Raw genomic sequence first — 17,596 nt, 5'->3', positions numbered from 1 at the left:
GGGGGAGAGGCATTCTTATTAGTCACCGCGGCGGACGGGCAAGTCCCACCGGTTGGAGGCGGATACCATTTTCCTACCTTGCTGATTGGCCTGTTTTCCGTCACTCAGATTTGCCCGAGCTTTAATTTGCTCATAAGTTGTCACTTGGAAAGAAGGGGCGGCCTTGGGTGGAGCTGAGCGGCTCGGCTGGTGGCCGGGCACCCTCTGATTGGACGAACTTGACTTCGGGAAGCCTGGCTGTCTCCTGGGGGTTTGGTGACAGGGTGGGTCCGGGAGAAAAAGGTGTGGGCGTGCTTAGTTCGCGCCACTTGCGGCGTTAGACACTGACTTTCCATGCTTGATTTGCGTGGAGTGAACACAGGCATTGTATTCATGCCCCTCCCATCCTGGAAGTTCTGCCTCCACGTTGGCCGGAAACTGGCCCCTCTGTGTCCTGGCTCCGGCCGAGGCCTGCCTGCCGCAGGGATGGGGCGAGCTGAGCGAAAGCGTTGCGAGTCGGGCAGGCCGTGTAGGAAGCTGGAAGTGTTATATTAACAGCGCTTCCCCCGGGAGGAGGGTGCTATCGTCTTTCACAGCAAATGGGCTCTGGGGTGGGATTGTTAGAAGGTAGAAGACCCCACCCCGTGAAAAATCACCCAGTCCTGCAGCGCTGGGCACATCTCCTTTATTCAGGAAGCTTTGCGGATTCAAAGACGAGAAGACATAAATCCTGCCGTGGAGTAACTCACAGTCTCCTGAAGGAAACGCTAATAGTAATAATAGATACACTTTATCCAGTACTCTATGCCAGATGCTTTACTTAATCTCCTTTATCTTTCTACAACCCAGTGGAATGGATACCTTTTTAAAAAAATCATTTTTACAGGTAAAGAAATAGACACATAATGTTAGCCCTAAGTCACACTGGGAGGACCAAGATTTGAAAACGAGTATCCAGACTTAGAACTTCAGTGAAGATCCCTGGACTATTAAGAAACACATATGAAAAACATATCCTATACTATAACACTTTACATATTATTAATTATTTTGAGGGGGGATATTTTTCACAATATTAAGAATGGTCAGGCCCGGCTGGTGTTGCTCAATGGTTAAGTGTCAAACCCAGAGGTCACTGTTTGACTCCCAGTTGGATTCCCGATCAGGGCACATGCCCGGGTTGTGGGTTCGATCCCTACTGTGGGGCATTCAGGAGTCATCCGATCAATTATTCTCTCTCATCACTGATGTTTATATCTCTCTCTCCCTCTCTCTTCCTCTCTGAAATCAATAAAAATATATTTTAAAAGGTCAGGGGAAGTATTTAAATAATACAAGAGAAATAAATGCCATTTATGTATAATATGGTATTGGTTTTTCATGTATTTAACATGGCATTGATTTTTTTATGGATTTCTTCATTAACACGTGTGTGTGTGTATGTACACGCACGCCTGTACCTGTGTGTATCTCCTTAGCAGTTCCTTTCTCATTAGATGCTTCCCTGCTCCAGCTCCACCCTTACAATTTGTTGAGCAGGGGTGGGCAAACTTTTTGACTCGAGGGCCACAATGGGTTCTTAAACTGGACCGGAGGGCTGGAACAAAAGCATGGATGGAGTGTTTGTGTGAACTAATACAAATTCAAAGTAAACATCATTACATAAAAGGGTACGGTCTTTTTTTTTTTTTTAGTTTTATTCATTTCAAACGGGCCGGATCCGGCCCGCGGGCCGTAGTTTGCCCACGGCTGGGTTAGATTCTCCTTTGGTGGTTCCTAGGGAACTCAGTCTTCATGATCTCCAAGAATGTCTTCAGCTATGACACTCAATCTGTAACTGCATCTTTTACAGACGGGTGTGTACCTGGGAGATAGAGGCCATTAGGGCTTGGGAAGGCTAATACCCGTGAGCAGTCCAGAAGGTTCTAATGGAGAACCTGGATTGGAGCTGCACATGAAGGGCCAAGTGTTCTTTGGAAAGGGGACGCAAAGGAATGACTTACAGTTTGCCTTTTATGATGAGTCACGGCAAATATCTGTTAGCAATACTATAGCTTATGTTCTGGGAGGTTCTTTGAGCAGCAATTGTATTCATCTTTTCAAAGATGGTTCTGCTTATAGCAGATGATGAAAAGAGAAGCCAGTTTCTATAGTATTTATGTTCAAGTGAATCTGTCTTTCCATCTGCAGGTGACTACAGTTCTAGAATTGTCAAATAGAATCTGCCTACATTTAAGAAAATAATTATTCAGACCTTAAAAAGTACAATGAATTTTTTTATACTGTGTTTTTGAGTTAAATACAATAGTTTAGCTTAATAGTTTAATTTGTCGTTTAAATATCTAATTGATTGGCTGTAGCTGACTTTGTAAATGATAATTTATACTGCTCTTCAGTGAACATGTATTGCTTCAGTAATGAGAAAACCTTTAAAGTATCTCACAATTTAAGTGTGGTCAAATTACTACAATCCAATAAAGCTAAACCAGGTAGAAGAATAATTGATCACATTTTTACAAATTAGGTTATTTTATTTATTAATCTATTATTTAGGGTATTATAGAGTTCTTCTTTTACATAGGTAATTTTTAACACATCTAATTCATAAAATCCTGATGAAAGGGCACAGGAAAGATCATAAAGAAAAAATAGAAGGTTTACAAAATGTGGATGGTTTGAAAAAACAAAGGTGATTGAGGAATAAAACCTGAGCTGAAAACAATTTAGGTTCTCTGCCAGGTGAGTGGTTTCTCACCTTCTGCTTCAGTATGATAATGTACTTCACATTGTACTGTTTGGCAGAGACATACACACAAGCTAAACTGAATTTCCTTTCCTCTGATTTTTGATTTCTTATTTCTTTCTAGGTGGACTCTCATTATTGCCCCAGTTGCTTAGAAAATATGCCATCGGCTGAAGCCAAACTAAAAAAGAACAGGTAAGACCAGGATTTATTTTTTGTTTTCTCAATTTTTTTTGTAATAGCTGGTAAGAAAACACATGGAACTAACTCTTTCTTAACTAGCTCTTTTCATTTTTTTGCATCACCTTTGCCAAAGATAAACTAGCCTTTAAATAAACTTTCCATTTTAGAACAGTTTTAGACTTAAGAATTATTGTGAAGATGATACAGAGATTTCCCTTTTATCCCGTACCCAGTGTCCCCTGCTGTTAACATCTTACATTAGAATGGTGTATTTGTCTCAATTACTGAACAATACTGGTACATTATTGTTAAATAAACTCCACATTTTATTCAGATTTGTTTAGTTTTTTTCATAATCTCCTTTTTCTGTTCCAGGATCCTATTTAGGATATCCATGTTATGTTTAATAGTTATGTCTCCTTTGGCTCCCATTGTTGTGACATCCTCTTAGACTTTCCTTGGTTTTGATGACCTTAAAAGTTTTGAATAGTGGTCAGATATATTGTAGAATGTCCCTCAGTTGGAATGTGTCTGTTTTTCTCATCAACTAGGGCCGTGGTCCCACATGCGGCTCTTTGGCTCCTTGAGTGCGGCTCTTCTACAAAATACCACGTGCGGGCGCACAGGCACAGTGCGATTGAAACTTCGTGCCCATGCGAAGAAGTTGGTATTTTGCGGAAGAGCCACACTCAAGGGGCCAAAGAGCCACATGTGGCTCGTGAGCCGCAGTTTGCCGAGCCGAGCCGAGCCGCAGTTTGTGAACCACTGAAGGGGAATGTATTTTTGGGGAGGAGGATCACTGAGGTAAAGTGTATCTCTCAGCATATCAAGGAAACATACTTTCAATATGACTATCAACCTCCTTTTCCATTTTGTACTCTTTATTTTTTTATTTTATTTTATTTTATTGTTTTATTGCTTAACATGCTGTACTCTTTAGAAGGAAAACTATCACAGCCCACACTTAAATAGTAGGAAGTTATGCTCCCCCTCTGTGAGGGTTGTCTACATAAATTATTTGGAATTCTTTCGCATGGAAGATATTTCTCTTCTTCCCCACTTATTTAAGTAATCATTTACTTAAAGCAGACGGGCTCCTGGATATTTATTTTACACCTTAGGTTGTAATCCAATACTACTTTTTTTTGCTCAAATTTTCTACCTTTGGCTGTTGGTAACTTTTCAGTAGACTACTGTATCCCTTTAACTTAACCCCAATCATTGTTTGTGTGTGTGGGGGGGTGTTTGTTCATTCATTAGAGCACTTTCTTACTTTCTGGTACTACAAAATACTCTAGGCTCATCATGTGTACTTTCTGCCTCACTCCTAGAATTAGCCATTTCTCCAAGGAACCCTGGATCCTTTTATTGGAGAATGGAATTAAAAACCAAGATCTGGCCCGGCTAGTGTGGCTTAGCGGTTGAGCATTGACCCAGGAACAGAGAGGTCACCAGTTCCATTCCCGGTCAGGGCACATGCCCAGGTTGTGGGCTCAATTAGTAGGGGGTGTGCAAGAGGCAGCTGATCAATGATGTTTCTCTCTCATTCATTGATGTTTCTATCTATCCCTCTCCCTTTCTCTCTCTCTAAAAATTAGTAAAAACATATTTAAAAAAAAAACACACACAACAAAAACCAAGATCTGGTTTTTTGCTTGATGTGAAAGTCCATTGTCACCACTCACATGCATATGCCTCCATGGTTGTGAACCACTATTATTTGTCTTCCTTGTCTCTGAGAAATACCTTCTGATAAACCAGACAGTTTTTATGCTGTCCACACATTAGTTTTAACATTTAATCCTCAAAATATCCCTGTGAAGTGGATACTATTATCTTTATTTGAGGATATTATCCAGATGGCAAAATATCAGAGCTAATTGGAGTTTTGACATGGAACTTCAGACCAAGTCTAGGATGTGGTGAAATCTTGATAATCTCTGGTTGTGGAAAACATAAAAGCAACAAGGTACAGGGGCCCTGAAGGGGAAATGTTGGCTGAGCACTAGGAGAATAGTGCCAGGAAGCCTGAACATGCAGCACTTCAGAACCATTCCAGTTTGGTCGCATTGTGTGGTATCCGTTTCAGCTCTCTGGCACAGCAAACAAGAAGTTATTTTCCAAACCAATTTCCCGATCGTTGTATTGTTGCTTCTCAGTTTTCCATTGTGCAATTGGGCTGTTCTCTCTAAAGGCATAAGCTCTGACATTTCTGTTTTCCTCAGAATTCTTTGTGGTCTGTACAAGCATGAAACGAGGCTGGAAATAGTTAACTCCAGACTATTAACACTGATTGTCTCTGTGGAGTAGGATTGGGTCAGGCTCTAATTTTTCAAGAACTTTTGTGATGATTGCTTTTTATTTTTTTATTTATTTTGCTTTTTATTTTTTTAATAATGAACATATAATACTTTTGAAATTTTAAAACAAAGTTTGTAAGAGTCTCAGGAGTACTTGATTATTTCTTTTTGCGTGAGACAATCCTCCCTTACAGTTCTCTCTTGAATTCCTAACACCTGGAACAAGGTCTGGTATTGGTAGGTGCTTGGTAACATTTGTGGAGTGAATGAATTGTTGTATTTTTTGTATCATAGATGCGCCAACTGCTTTGACTGTCCCGGCTGCATGCACACCCTCTCCACCCGGGCCACAAGCATCTCCACACAGCTTCCCGATGACCCAGCCAAGACCACCATGAAGAAAGCCTATTACCTGGCCTGTGGGTTTTGTCGCTGGACATCTAGAGATGTGGGCATGGCAGACAAATCTGTGGGTGAGTGAGGTAGACTTCAACATGAGATTTTGTGAAATTAGCAGTGCTGTAATTGCCCACAGACTATGTTAACTAGTTTTGGGTTTTTGTTGTTCATTCTCACCCAAGGATATTTTTTTCCATTGATATTTTTAGAGGGGGTCGGGGAGAGAAAGAGAGAAACATCGATGTGAGAGAGACACATTGATTGGTTGCTTCTTGCATGTGCCCTCATCAGGGCACAGGGATCAAACCTGCAACCCAGATATGTGCCTTTGACCGGGAATTGAACCCGAGACCCTTAGGTTCACAGACAGACACTAACAACTGAGCAAACTGGCCAGGGCTATTTAGTTTTCTTAGAGTTTGTCAAATAGCTTTTATAAATCTGACACTTTCTTAGAGTCAAAATATTGATGCTCTTCATAAGAAATAAAAGCTCCTGATGACAAAACACACCATAAGCAAAATTAAACATAAAAGTGACAAATTAAGAAAAGTATTTGGATCATATACAACAGACTAAAGATAAATAACCAAAAATGAGGAATACTTATAAGTCAATAAGAAAGAGACTTAATAGAAAAGTAGGCAACAGATATGAACAGCAGGTCTCACAGTGGAAATAAAAATGATCAGTAACCAAAATATACATACTGAAGGGGCCATAGTAGGATTAAAATGATATGTCTTTGCCCTACACTCTTTTTTTCCAATCCTCACCCGAGGACATGCTCATTTATTTTTAGAGAGAGGAAGAGAGAGTATGAGAGAGCCTCTCATACATGCCCCAACTTTGGACCAAACCCACAACCTAGGTATGTGCCCTGACCAGGAATTGAACCATGACCTCCTGGTTTATTGGTGGGGCAAGACTCTAACCTTTTTTGAAGTCATAACTCACATTCTACCCTTGCATGTTTCCTTCCTCTAAAATTTTATAGACCTTTCTTTTTATCTCTTTCTTTGGATATCAATTAAATATCTTGTACTATTAATATTGTTTATATGTGAATTTTTCAAGTGTTTTCAACTCTAATATGAGTTCTCTGGGAACAAAGACCCTGTATTGAATGTATGAATTCTTCATTTAGTTTTTATTATCTAGTTAGTTGGATTTTTGTTTTCACAACTGTTGAGGCAATATATATATATTTTTTAAAATATATTTTATTGATTTTGTACAGAGAGGAAGGGAGAGGGATAGAGAGTTAGAAACATCGATGAGAGAGAAACATTGATCAGCTGCCTCCTGCACACCCCCTACTGGGGATGTGCCCGCAACCACAGTACATGCCCTTGACCGGAATCGAATCTGGGACCTTTCAGTCCGCAGGCCGACACTCTATCCACTGAGCCAGACCGGTTAGGGCGAGGCAATATATTTTTTAAAAGTCAATAAATATGTAGAAAGATATGTTCAACTTCACTAGTAGTCAGGGAAATCCAAATTAAAATGTCATTGATTTGATAAAATATGTTATATCTGATAATCAGGTGTTGGCAAGAATATGGGAAAATAGTTCTTTTATACACTACCACCTTGAAAAGCAGTTTAACAACATCTATTAAAGTTTTATTTTTTATTGTTTTTAGAGAGAGGATGGGAGAGGGATAGAGAAAACATCAATGAGAGAGCCATCATCAGTAGGCTATCTCCTACATGCCCCCTACTGGGGATTAAGCCTGCAACCTGGGCATGTGCCCTCAATGGGAATTAGGAATTGAACCGGGGACCTTTTGGTTCATGGGTCCACACTCAACCACTGAGCAACACCAGCTGGGCTACAATTTTAAAATGCTTTTTTCTCCTGCCCAGCAATTCCATGTCCCAAGTTTCTATACTGGAGCATTCAAACATTTGCTCAAAGATACGTCTATGTATACATGTCTATACACACACACACACACACACACACACACACACACACACACGTTTATCAGTGAAACAAAAATTATGTGTATATGGACTTAAAACTACCTACAGTATTAATTATATACCAGTCCATCATTTGAGCATTTCAGAGTGGAGGTTGCAATTATCTATATTAGGAAACTTCCTTTATTTTTACATTTTCTATACTTCCTGGTTAACATCAGAAAGTAGTAGCACTCTTTAAACAGTCAGTTCAAAATCTTGAGTTGCTATTTAATTTTCATGTAAACAGTAGCATTTCTATCTCTCCATTGTCTCTTTCTGTAATTTCATTTAATTATCTGAAAACTTTTTAGACTTGTTAAAAATTCCCAATTTTGAATTTTCATTAAAGATTTTAGCTTACTAACATATGAAAAAGCTCATAACAAGTTCATTATGTCATTTGACATAACTAAAATGAAGGTGGACAATTCCTACACAATTTGGAAGTAAATATGGGTGACATCTCTTTAGATTCAACTCTGTTCTTAAAAATTTAATCTTTGAATTTGTTTATTTCACCTCTTGGTTTAGAATGCTTGAGCTCTTGGTTTTTTTACATTGTACATTAAGTTGATAAAATATTCTACAAAAACAAAAAATGTTAACTAAACAAGTATATCTTAGTTCCTTAAAAATGCTCGAGGGTAGATATTTCCTGAAATGTGATTTACATTAGAACTAGAGGCCTGATGCATGAAATTCGTGCAAGGGGCTTGGCCCTCGCAGCCCCAGCTTCATCTGGAAGGATGTCTGGAAGGTTGTTCAGCTGCTCAGTCTAATTAGCATATTATGTTTTTGTTATAGACTAGTGGCCCAGTGCACAAAATCCGTGCACAGAATGGTGTCCCTCAGCCCGGCCTGTACCCTCTCCAATCTGGGACCCCTCGGGGGATGTCTCTCGCAATCTGGGACCACTGGCTCCCAACCCCTCACCTGCCTGTGTGCCTGATCTCCCTTAACCACTCTGCTGCCAGCCTGATCAACCCCAATTGCCCACCCCTACCGACTGATTGCCCCCAACTCCCCCCCCTCCCCTGCCGGCCTGATCACCCTTAACCACTCTCCCTTGCCGGCCTGATCACCCCTAACTGCTCTCCCTGGACAGCCTGATTGGCCCCTAACTGCTCCCCTGCCTGCCTGATCACCCCTAACCACTCTCCCCTGCCGGCCTGATCACCCTTAACCACTCTCCCTTGCCGGCCCCACCAGCCTGCTTGCACCCAAATGCCCTCCCCTGCCGTCCCTAACCGCCTCTGCCTCGGCCCTGCCACCATGGCTTTGTCCGGAAGGACATCTGGAAGGTCTCCTGGTCTAATTAGTATATTACCCTTTTATTAGTATGGTTGATTCCATAGCATCTCTTTAGACTTTGAGTCAGTATTTGTGTATATATGTTTTAATTTCAATGTAGCAAGCAAGTTGTTTGAATTTGTTTATGAGTTAAATGTTAAACAAACAAACAAACCTCAAAGTGGCATAATATATGCCTCAGTGAGTTAAAAGTATTTTTCTGTGTTTGTATTCTGTCTCTTTTTAGCAAATTAAACAAAGTCCACAAATCCAAGTAGATTTTACAGTTTGTTCCTTTGTAAGTGAATGTTTATGCTTTTTAGATTGTGAGTCATTAAGATTAGAGAATTTTTTTTTCAGAACTTAAAACCTGTGTTTGCTTCTGGAAATCTCTCTCTCTTCTAGGGTATCTTGACAGTGATAATTGAGCTCTTGGAGCTCTTAAAAGAGTACAGATAATTTCATTTTTCCATGTTGTCATTGGTGTCTGAGGAGCTCTGAAACCACTTTAGTTGGAACTGTTTGGTTTGTAAGTAAGCCATTGTGTCAGTAATGTGCAGAGAAAAACTCATAATGACATTGTTATGTCTCCCAAATTGCTGTTTAGAATAAATTACCAGTTCTAAAGAAGCAATTAGGTAGAACATTTAGACTTTTAAAAATACTACATCTAAAACATTTCTTTTAAATAATTCTTTTTCACGATTGCCTTAAGTAGGCAACCTTTAAATTATGAATAATGTACTAAAGGCTATTATTGCTGCCATTTCTTGCAAGGGAGCACAGTGACATCTTCAGCAAGATTCCTTTTTGTTTTGAAAAGAGTTATTTTAACTTATACAAATAATGCACATTCATATATTTATCCCCCAGCTTAACAAAATAAATAACCAAAACGGTTTAAACAACTTGTGTTGCCTCCCCCCACCACACCCCCCCTTCCCCTGCCTCTTAGAGAGAGGTAGTCATCACGATCCTGAAGTCGGTGTGTATCGGTGTCCATGCCTGTCTTTATACTTCTCCACATATATATGTGGCCACTAGCAAATCATGTTTATCAGTGTGAAACAAATGGAAATCTATATGTATCCTGCTACAACTTTTCTCTATCGATATTATATTTATAATAGTAGTTTGATTTCATGCATGACTTACCACAGTTTACTTACTCAGTTTCTTCCTAATGGACATTTAGGTTGTTGTCAATTTTTTCCTTTCGACAGAAGTACTGTTAGAAAAATTCCTGTGTGTATTTCTTAAGTAATAAGAGTAAGGATTTCTCTGCATAACTAAACTGCTCCAGGAGGTCACAGTTCGATTCCTGGTCAGGGCACGTGCCCAGGTTGTGAGCTCCATCCCCATTGGGGGGCGTGCAGGAGGCAGCCCAATGATTCTCTCTCATCATTGATATTTCTCTCTTTCTTTTTCCCTCCATCCCTCCCTCATTCCTCCCTCTCCTTTTCTCTCTGAAATCAATAAAAATAAATAAAAAGTATTTAAAAATAAATAAATAAATAAAACTGCTGTTTTTAAGTTGTGTACATCTTTAGCTCTCTAAAATGGTTTACCAGTTTTTCCTCCACCTAGTAATGTATAAAAGTAGACTAGCCTTTGCACTAGAATCAGCGGTTCTCAACCTGTGGGTCTCGAACAATGAAAATACATCCTGCATATCAGATATTTACATTACGATTCATAACAGTAGCAAAATTACAGTTATGAAGTAGCAACGAAAATAATTTTATGGTTGGGGGTCACCACAACATGAGGAACTGTATTAAAGGGTTGCGACATTAGGAAGGTTGAGAACCACTGCGACAGTTTTTATTTGTGTTGCTTTTTTTTTTAATCCTCACCTGAGGATACCATTGATTTTTAGAGAGTGTGGAGGGGAGGGAAGGAGGAGGGAGGAAGAGAGAGAGAGTGGGGGAAAGAGAGAGACAGCGGGAGAGAGAGGAAGAGAGAGGGAAACAGAAACATCCATGTGAGAGAGATACATAAGTTGGTTGCCTCCTGCACATGCTCTCACTGGGCCAGGTATCACCCAGGTATGTGCCCTTTACCAGGAATTGAACCCACGACCCTTTGGTGTGCAGGCTGACGCTCTAACGCTGAGCTACACGGTCCAGGGCCCTTGGCACTTCTTAGTATTGTTTTTCCGAAAGGATGGCTGTGAAATGGTATCTCATTGTAGTTTATTTTTTCACTTTTTAAAATTAGCTTTATTAAGATATAACATGTATAATGAAGCTCACCAATTTTAAGTGTAGACTTCTGTGATTTTTTGACAAATGTGTATACTCATATAGCCACCACCACAATCATGTAACAGAAAAATTCCATCACCCAAAAAAGTTTCCGCATGCCCCTTTGCTGTCAGTTTCTTGCCCTGACCTCCTGGCTCCCGCCCCCTTGATAGGCTTCCTACCACTGTAATTTTGCCTATTCTGGAGGTTTATATAATTGGAGTCTTGTAGTACATAGTCTTTTGTGTCTGTCTTCTTTCATTAACATAATGCTTTTGAGGTTCACCCATATTTTTGCTTTTTATTGATGACTAGTATATTTGTTGTATGGTTATACCAGTTTGTTTATTCAACTTCTAGTTGATGGACATTTGGATTTTTTTCTAGTTTTTGTCTTATAAATAAAGCTGCTATGAACATTTGCCTACAAGTCTTAGTGTGGATATGTTTTCATATTTCTTGCATAAATACTTAGGAGTGGAATTGCTGGATTGTAGGGGGAGTGTACATTTAATGACTAGAAACTGCCAAACTATTTTCCAGAGTGGCTATACCATGTGGATCCTCACCAGCAATGTAAGGAGAATTCCAGTTCCTCAACAGCCTTTCAATATTGTCAGTCTTTTTCATTTTAGCCATTCCAGTGAGTGTGTAGTGATATCTCATTGTGGTTTTACTTTGCATTGTCTTAATGTGCTTTTTTGCCATCCATATATTTTCTTTGGTGAAATGATTGTACAAATCTTTTGCCTATTTTTTAATGGAATTTTTGTCTTTTTATTGAGTTGTAACAGTTGTGTATTCTGGGTACAAGTCCTTTGTTCAGTATATGTTTTGCAAATATTTCCCCTCAGTCTGTGGCTTGCCTTTTTATTTTCTTACCAGTATCTTTTGAAGAACACAATTTTCTAATTTTGATGAGGTCCAATTTATCAATTTATTTTATAGTTTGTGCCTTTTGTATCCTAGTGAAGAAACTTAGGCTAACCCAAGGTCACTAAGATTTTCACTGATGTTTTCTTCTATAAAGATTATAGTTTTAGCTCTTACATGTAAGTCTATTGTCCATTTCAGAGTAAGTTTTGTATGTGTTGTGAGGTAAGGTAAAGGTTCATTTTTTTGTAGATGGGTATCCAGTTGTTGCAGCACCATTTGTTGAAAGTATTCATTATGATTTTACTTTTAGCTTTCTGGAATAATCTTTTCCTTTATGGTCTGTGCAGTTTGTTTCTTATATAAGAAATTTTTTTCCAAACCAGGGCCATAAAACAGAAATTGCAGTGTTGCAGATAAGAGCAGGGTCTCTGGAGTCAGACTTTGAATCCTCACTTTACCACTTACTATCTTTGTGACTTTGGGCAAGTTATATAACTTTCGGAGCCTCAATTTTCTCATTTGTAAAATAAGGCTAATAATAAGAGTCCCCACTTCACAACATTATTAGGAGAATAAAATGTGCCTGGCTATACATATGTTAGCTGTGGTGGTGGTCATTATCACCATTATTATATTTAAAGAAAAAATTTTATTCTGAGCATTCTGGTCTATATCATTTCTAGGACTCATTTTTGGAAGTTCTGTGATTTTATGTTTTTTAAGTTTTATTTTGTGGCCTGCAGAATGACCTATTTTTGTGAAAATAAAATTATAAAATTCTTCTTAATGTTCCTTTATTTTGCAGCTAGTGGTGGTTGGCAGGAACCTGAAAATCCTCACACTCAACGGGTAAGTAAAGGGTCATTAGAGAGAGGATGAAATAAGGAAAGATGGAGAGAAAGACTCAGTATCTTCCATTTTACCAGTGGATATAGCCTGTGCTTAGAAGCCCATGACATGTATTTTGGTGTCTATTACACATAGAAAGTGCTTCTCATTATAAGATATTAAATCACAATGGCAGTTTTCCCCATTAAGTTAATAGAAAAACTTAGGTATAGTTTTAGTTCTGTACTCGAGTGTGAATTGGACAAAGGAAACAATATGCTTTTGTTTTTCACATAACCCACCAACTAAGTTGAGTTTCCATTTGTTCTCAAATACTCTTGGAAGTATCATCAACATATAGACATCTTAGTTCCTGGAAACACCACAAATTTAGAAGATGCCCTTTGACTCAATAGTGGTTGTTTATAGAATCATGACTGGAGCATCCTTTAACAGTTCATACAGAATTGATCTCTATAGTATACATTAGAGCTGATTTTTTTTGCCCCTGGAACTAGAATGTGAAAAAGATAATGAAATACTATTGAAATGAAGTATGTACAAACTGCAGATTAAATACAATTTATAATTATCCACTTATGACATTAGCAAAAATTAGAAATATTGAAAATATCCTGGATGATGGTGTGGGGAATTGGACCTTTTTATATATACTGTTGTAAGTGTAAATTAGTACAAATTTCTTGAGCTCTCAGCAGTATCTACTTTCTGGACTCTGACCTATAGAAGTACTTACACTTATGCACAAAAATATATATTCATTCATCACACATTTATCGAGCACTTACTGTGTGCCAGGTACTGTCCTGAACAATAAGGATACATGGTTTCTACCCTCATAGAGCTTAAGTCTAATGGGAAAACAAAATTAATCAAATAATCCTCAGGTACAGGAAAGACTAACATGAAGAAGAGAAATTGTGCCATGTGGACATTTATTAGGGGGAATTTCAACTAGTTAGGTCGATATCTGAGGATGTTTCTAAGATTTGAGGACAGCAAGCACAGAAGGGAAAGAATTGAAGACAGGAACAGCATATGCAAGGAGCTTATAAGTGGAAGAAGCAAAGCAGGTTGTAGACAAGGTGAGTGCGATGAGTGGAGCTTAGCATCGAGCTACTGGAGAGAAGTACTTGCTGTCAGACCATGTAGACCGAGGTAAGGAGTCTGAAAAGCCTTTGAAGGTTTTAAGCTAAAACTTGCCAGGATCAGAGTAGTGTTTCTAAAACATAATTGCTACTGCAGTGAGAGGACAAGTGTGGGTACCAGGACACCGTTAAGTCCTGTCATAGGAAATGGTTAAATACCTAATAAAACATCTGTCCTGTGTAATAAGGTGCAGCTTTTTAAAAAGAATGAGGCAGATGTATTTGTACTGGATAGGAAGTTTATGATACTTTCAGTGGAAAAGAACGTTTTAAGTTTTTTTCTTATATGAAAAATAAAAAGACCTGTATTTATTTTATACATATAAATGCTGTATGTCTACACATGAGCTTTTTTAATGTCATACCTGTGCCTGTAAATGTGTAAGAAAGCTATCTAAACTCTAATAATGGATACCTTTGGTGAGGGCAGGGTAGGTTTGGGCACAAGAGATAAAAGAGAAGCTTCACTTATTTTTTGTTTATACATTGTTTAAATTTTTCCCAGTTAACATAGCATTGTTTTTATTATTAAAATATATTTTAAAAATGAAAATGTGGGATGCAGTGGAGGAGAATATAGAATATGAAATGTCACATTCTTAGAAATAGATGGTCCTGTGGGCATGCAGAAAAAATAGGAGCATTTGTGAGAGGAAGTAAGTAATGAAGTAAAAGAACAGTGAAGAGAGAGGATGACATTTCCAAGCCTTTTCATTGCCCATTTCTTCCCGTTGTTCACCTTGAGGGTTCCATTTCAATTCCGAAATGGATCATGTAAAGAAGATAAATTCTCTTTGAAGAAAAGGGCAAACCTGCCACCTTACTAATTTGTTTTCTCTGTTTATTATGTGTCTAGCTAGTGTAGTTGATTAATTTCGTATGTTTCCTGTTAGCTTTTTCATGAAACAAAATACTGAGTCTTTGATTTGTTACAGATGAACAAACTGATTGAATATTATCAGCAGCTTGCTCAGAAGGAGAAGGTTGAACGAGATCGCAAGAAACTGGCACGGCGTAGAAACTATATGCCTTTGGCTTTTTCGGTGAGCACTTGGCACAAAAAGGAGTTTGCAGTTCATTGGTCAAGACCTCTGTGACATGAGAACTGTGACTCTTTCAGAAAGTGGCCATTGTCCCCTAGATTCCTGAAGGATGGGTAACAGAAAGGTTATGCTTTTACCACATCATTAGTTCTCCGAGTTTTAAGGACATTTGTGTTTCTCCATCACTCCCCTTTCTCTTCTGATTATTCTCCAAAGAGGCTAGTGTTTAATTTTATAGGAACCACAAAACTGTAACAACTTTGGAATATTACAGAAACTCGGAAGTGGTAGATTTTATTCATATTCTCACATAGCCCACCTTTGACATCCTCGTAGTGGTGGTTTTCTGGCTCTAGTTGTAATTTGGGGGGCACCTTCCCATATTTCTCCAGTATAAAAAAACACTGAGTTTTACACAGTGTACTTGTGTGGCTAAATAGATAGTAATATATGCAAGTGTAATTTTTGATAGGAAGTATTTATGGAAGTCATTCTTTACTAGTTTGCATGCTACCCATCAGAAGAAAGAGATTAAGATTTGGAGCTTTTATTATTGTCCCCAAGTTTTATTTGCTATCACAGAACAATTTGTTTTCTGTGTGTTTGCTTGAGCTACGCAGGTTGGCATTTAATAAATACCATTTGTTGAATGGCAATGAATGATGTGTCAAGCACTGTGCTAGGCACTTTACACATATTTATTTTATTTAATCGTCATAATAATCTTGTGGAATAGATGGTATATTCTCATTTACAGTTGAGGAAATGTGATCTGTATAGGTTAAATAACTTGTCATACTGCTTCTGCATGAGAATTAAACTATCGAAACCCTACAAATTGGTAAGGTCTATATAAAAATATCTAGAATTTAATAAAGCATTAAAACTCACAAGGCAGTTCTAGCTGGTTTGGCTCAGCAGATAGAGCATTGGCCTGCAGACTAAAGGGTCCCAGGTTCGATTCCAGTCAAGGGCATGTACCTCAGTTGCAGGCTCAATCTCTAGTAGGAGCCGTGCAAGAGGCAGCTGATTGATGATGTTCCTCTCTCATCAATGTTTCTATCTCTCCCTCTCCCTTTCTCTCTATCTAAAAAAAAAAATAAAAATAGATAGATAGATAAAAATAAAAAAAACTCATAAGACATTTACCAAAGACTTAATGAAATCTTAATGAGTTTTTCTGCATAGTCCAGTGGTACAAACAGCATATGGACCAGTCTATTTAGGAGAGGGATTTGAATTAAATGCATAATTCTTTCAACTTTCCCATATAACCTGCCAGCTATATGAGCTTGCTTCTATCTTATGCTGCATTTTTTTTTTTGTCTCTGTTGCAACCTGCTGCTATTTTGGGGCCTACAGCAACACACTATTCATGTAGTGGTAAGTTCTCTTTTATAATTCTTGCTAGCCCTGAGGAAGTTAGCAGATGATCACTGGTGTTCCAAGAAGACATTCATCATGTGTCTTAGACACTCCACATAGCTCTGGTCTAAACCATAGCTTAGATATTTAGATTACTAGTTTAAAAAAAAATCCCATTTTGTTCAGTTTACTATGTTAATGTATTTTCAGTCTTCATGTTGGTACTTTAATTACTATTTTAAGAACTAGAGGCTCAGTGCACGAAATTTGTGCACTCGGGATGGGGGGTCCCCTCAGCCCGGCCTGCGCCCTCTCGCAGTCCAGGAGCCCTCAGGGGATGTCCGACTGACAGACATCCTTAGCGCTGCCATGGAGGTGGGAGAGGCTCCTGCCACTGCCACTGCACTCGCCAGCCATGAGCCCAGCTTCTGGCTGAGCGGTGCTCCCCCTGTGGGAGCGCACTGACCACCAGGGGGCAGCTCCTGCGTTGAGCATCTGCCTCCTGGTGCTCAGTGCACATCATAGTGACTGGTCATTCTACCATTTGGTCAATTTGCATATTCGCTTTTTATTATATAGGATAAGATGATGTGGGGGCTACAAATTTCTCTCTTTAAAAGAAGCTTTCAAATTTGTTTTTGTTTGCTTGTTTTTTTGCTTATTTCCCTGAGCTTCTCATGCTGTCCCACCCAAAATTCTTTCTTTTGATAAATAGGATGTTTAAAGGTGGAACTTCTAATAGGAATTTCTGAACTCTGTTTAGGACAAATATGGTCTTGGAACCAGGCTTCAGCGACCACGAGCTGGTGCAACCATCACTACCCTGGCTGGACTTTCGTAAGTTTGGACATTAAGTGCCTTTGAGGAGAAAAAGCAGGTATCAAAATGAATATTGGAGGAATGTGATTTTTAAATAAATAAATAACAGTTGCCAATGGTGAAGAAGATACTCATACTTTGAAGAGACCTAAACAGAAAGAATCTACACTGATAAAAGAGAAACATGGTAATTAGCGTACGACCGCTACCCTTCCCATTGGCTAATCAGCATATCCTTATGCAAATTAACTTTCAGCCAAGATGGCGGCCGGCAGCCATGCACTGAAGCGAACAGGGAGGCTTGCTTGCTCCAGTGACTGCAGACTCCAACGTTCCCCACCTCACTTGCCGGCCTCTCAGCTGCAACTCTAAGCAACTATGT

The 17,596-nt window shown here is 38.9% G+C and overlaps 1 protein-coding gene across 4 annotated transcripts in view; it reads left to right on the top strand.

Annotated features, from left to right (window-relative positions):
* The window catches only part of DCTN4 (dynactin 4 (p62)), a 37,391-nt gene that overhangs the window by 1,593 nt on the left and 18,202 nt on the right, over nucleotides 1–17,596 (top strand). Inside the window, exons 1-7 of one of the 4 annotated variants that reach the window (XM_014543104.1) lie at nucleotides 788–865; nucleotides 2,847–2,917; nucleotides 5,500–5,678; nucleotides 12,796–12,839; nucleotides 14,923–15,030; nucleotides 16,393–16,413; nucleotides 17,159–17,232. In XM_014543104.1, the coding sequence (XP_014398590.1) occupies nucleotides 791–865; nucleotides 2,847–2,917; nucleotides 5,500–5,678; nucleotides 12,796–12,839; nucleotides 14,923–15,030; nucleotides 16,393–16,413; nucleotides 17,159–17,232 (572 nt within the window). In that variant the 5' untranslated portion in view covers nucleotides 788–790. Of the gene's footprint in view, nucleotides 1–787; nucleotides 866–2,632; nucleotides 2,719–2,846; nucleotides 2,918–5,499; nucleotides 5,679–12,795; nucleotides 12,840–14,922; nucleotides 15,031–16,392; nucleotides 16,414–17,158; nucleotides 17,233–17,596 lie in introns of those variants that run through there. The other 3 variants (XM_014543105.1, XM_005870490.2, XM_005870491.2) reach the window with 3 other exon arrangements.

This window comes from Myotis brandtii, unplaced genomic scaffold, assembly GCF_000412655.1.
Source record: "Myotis brandtii unplaced genomic scaffold, ASM41265v1 scaffold32, whole genome shotgun sequence".
Taxonomy (NCBI): domain Eukaryota; kingdom Metazoa; phylum Chordata; class Mammalia; order Chiroptera; family Vespertilionidae; genus Myotis; species Myotis brandtii.
Note: the sequence above shows the minus strand (reverse complement) of the source record. Positions and strands in the feature narration are given on the sequence as shown.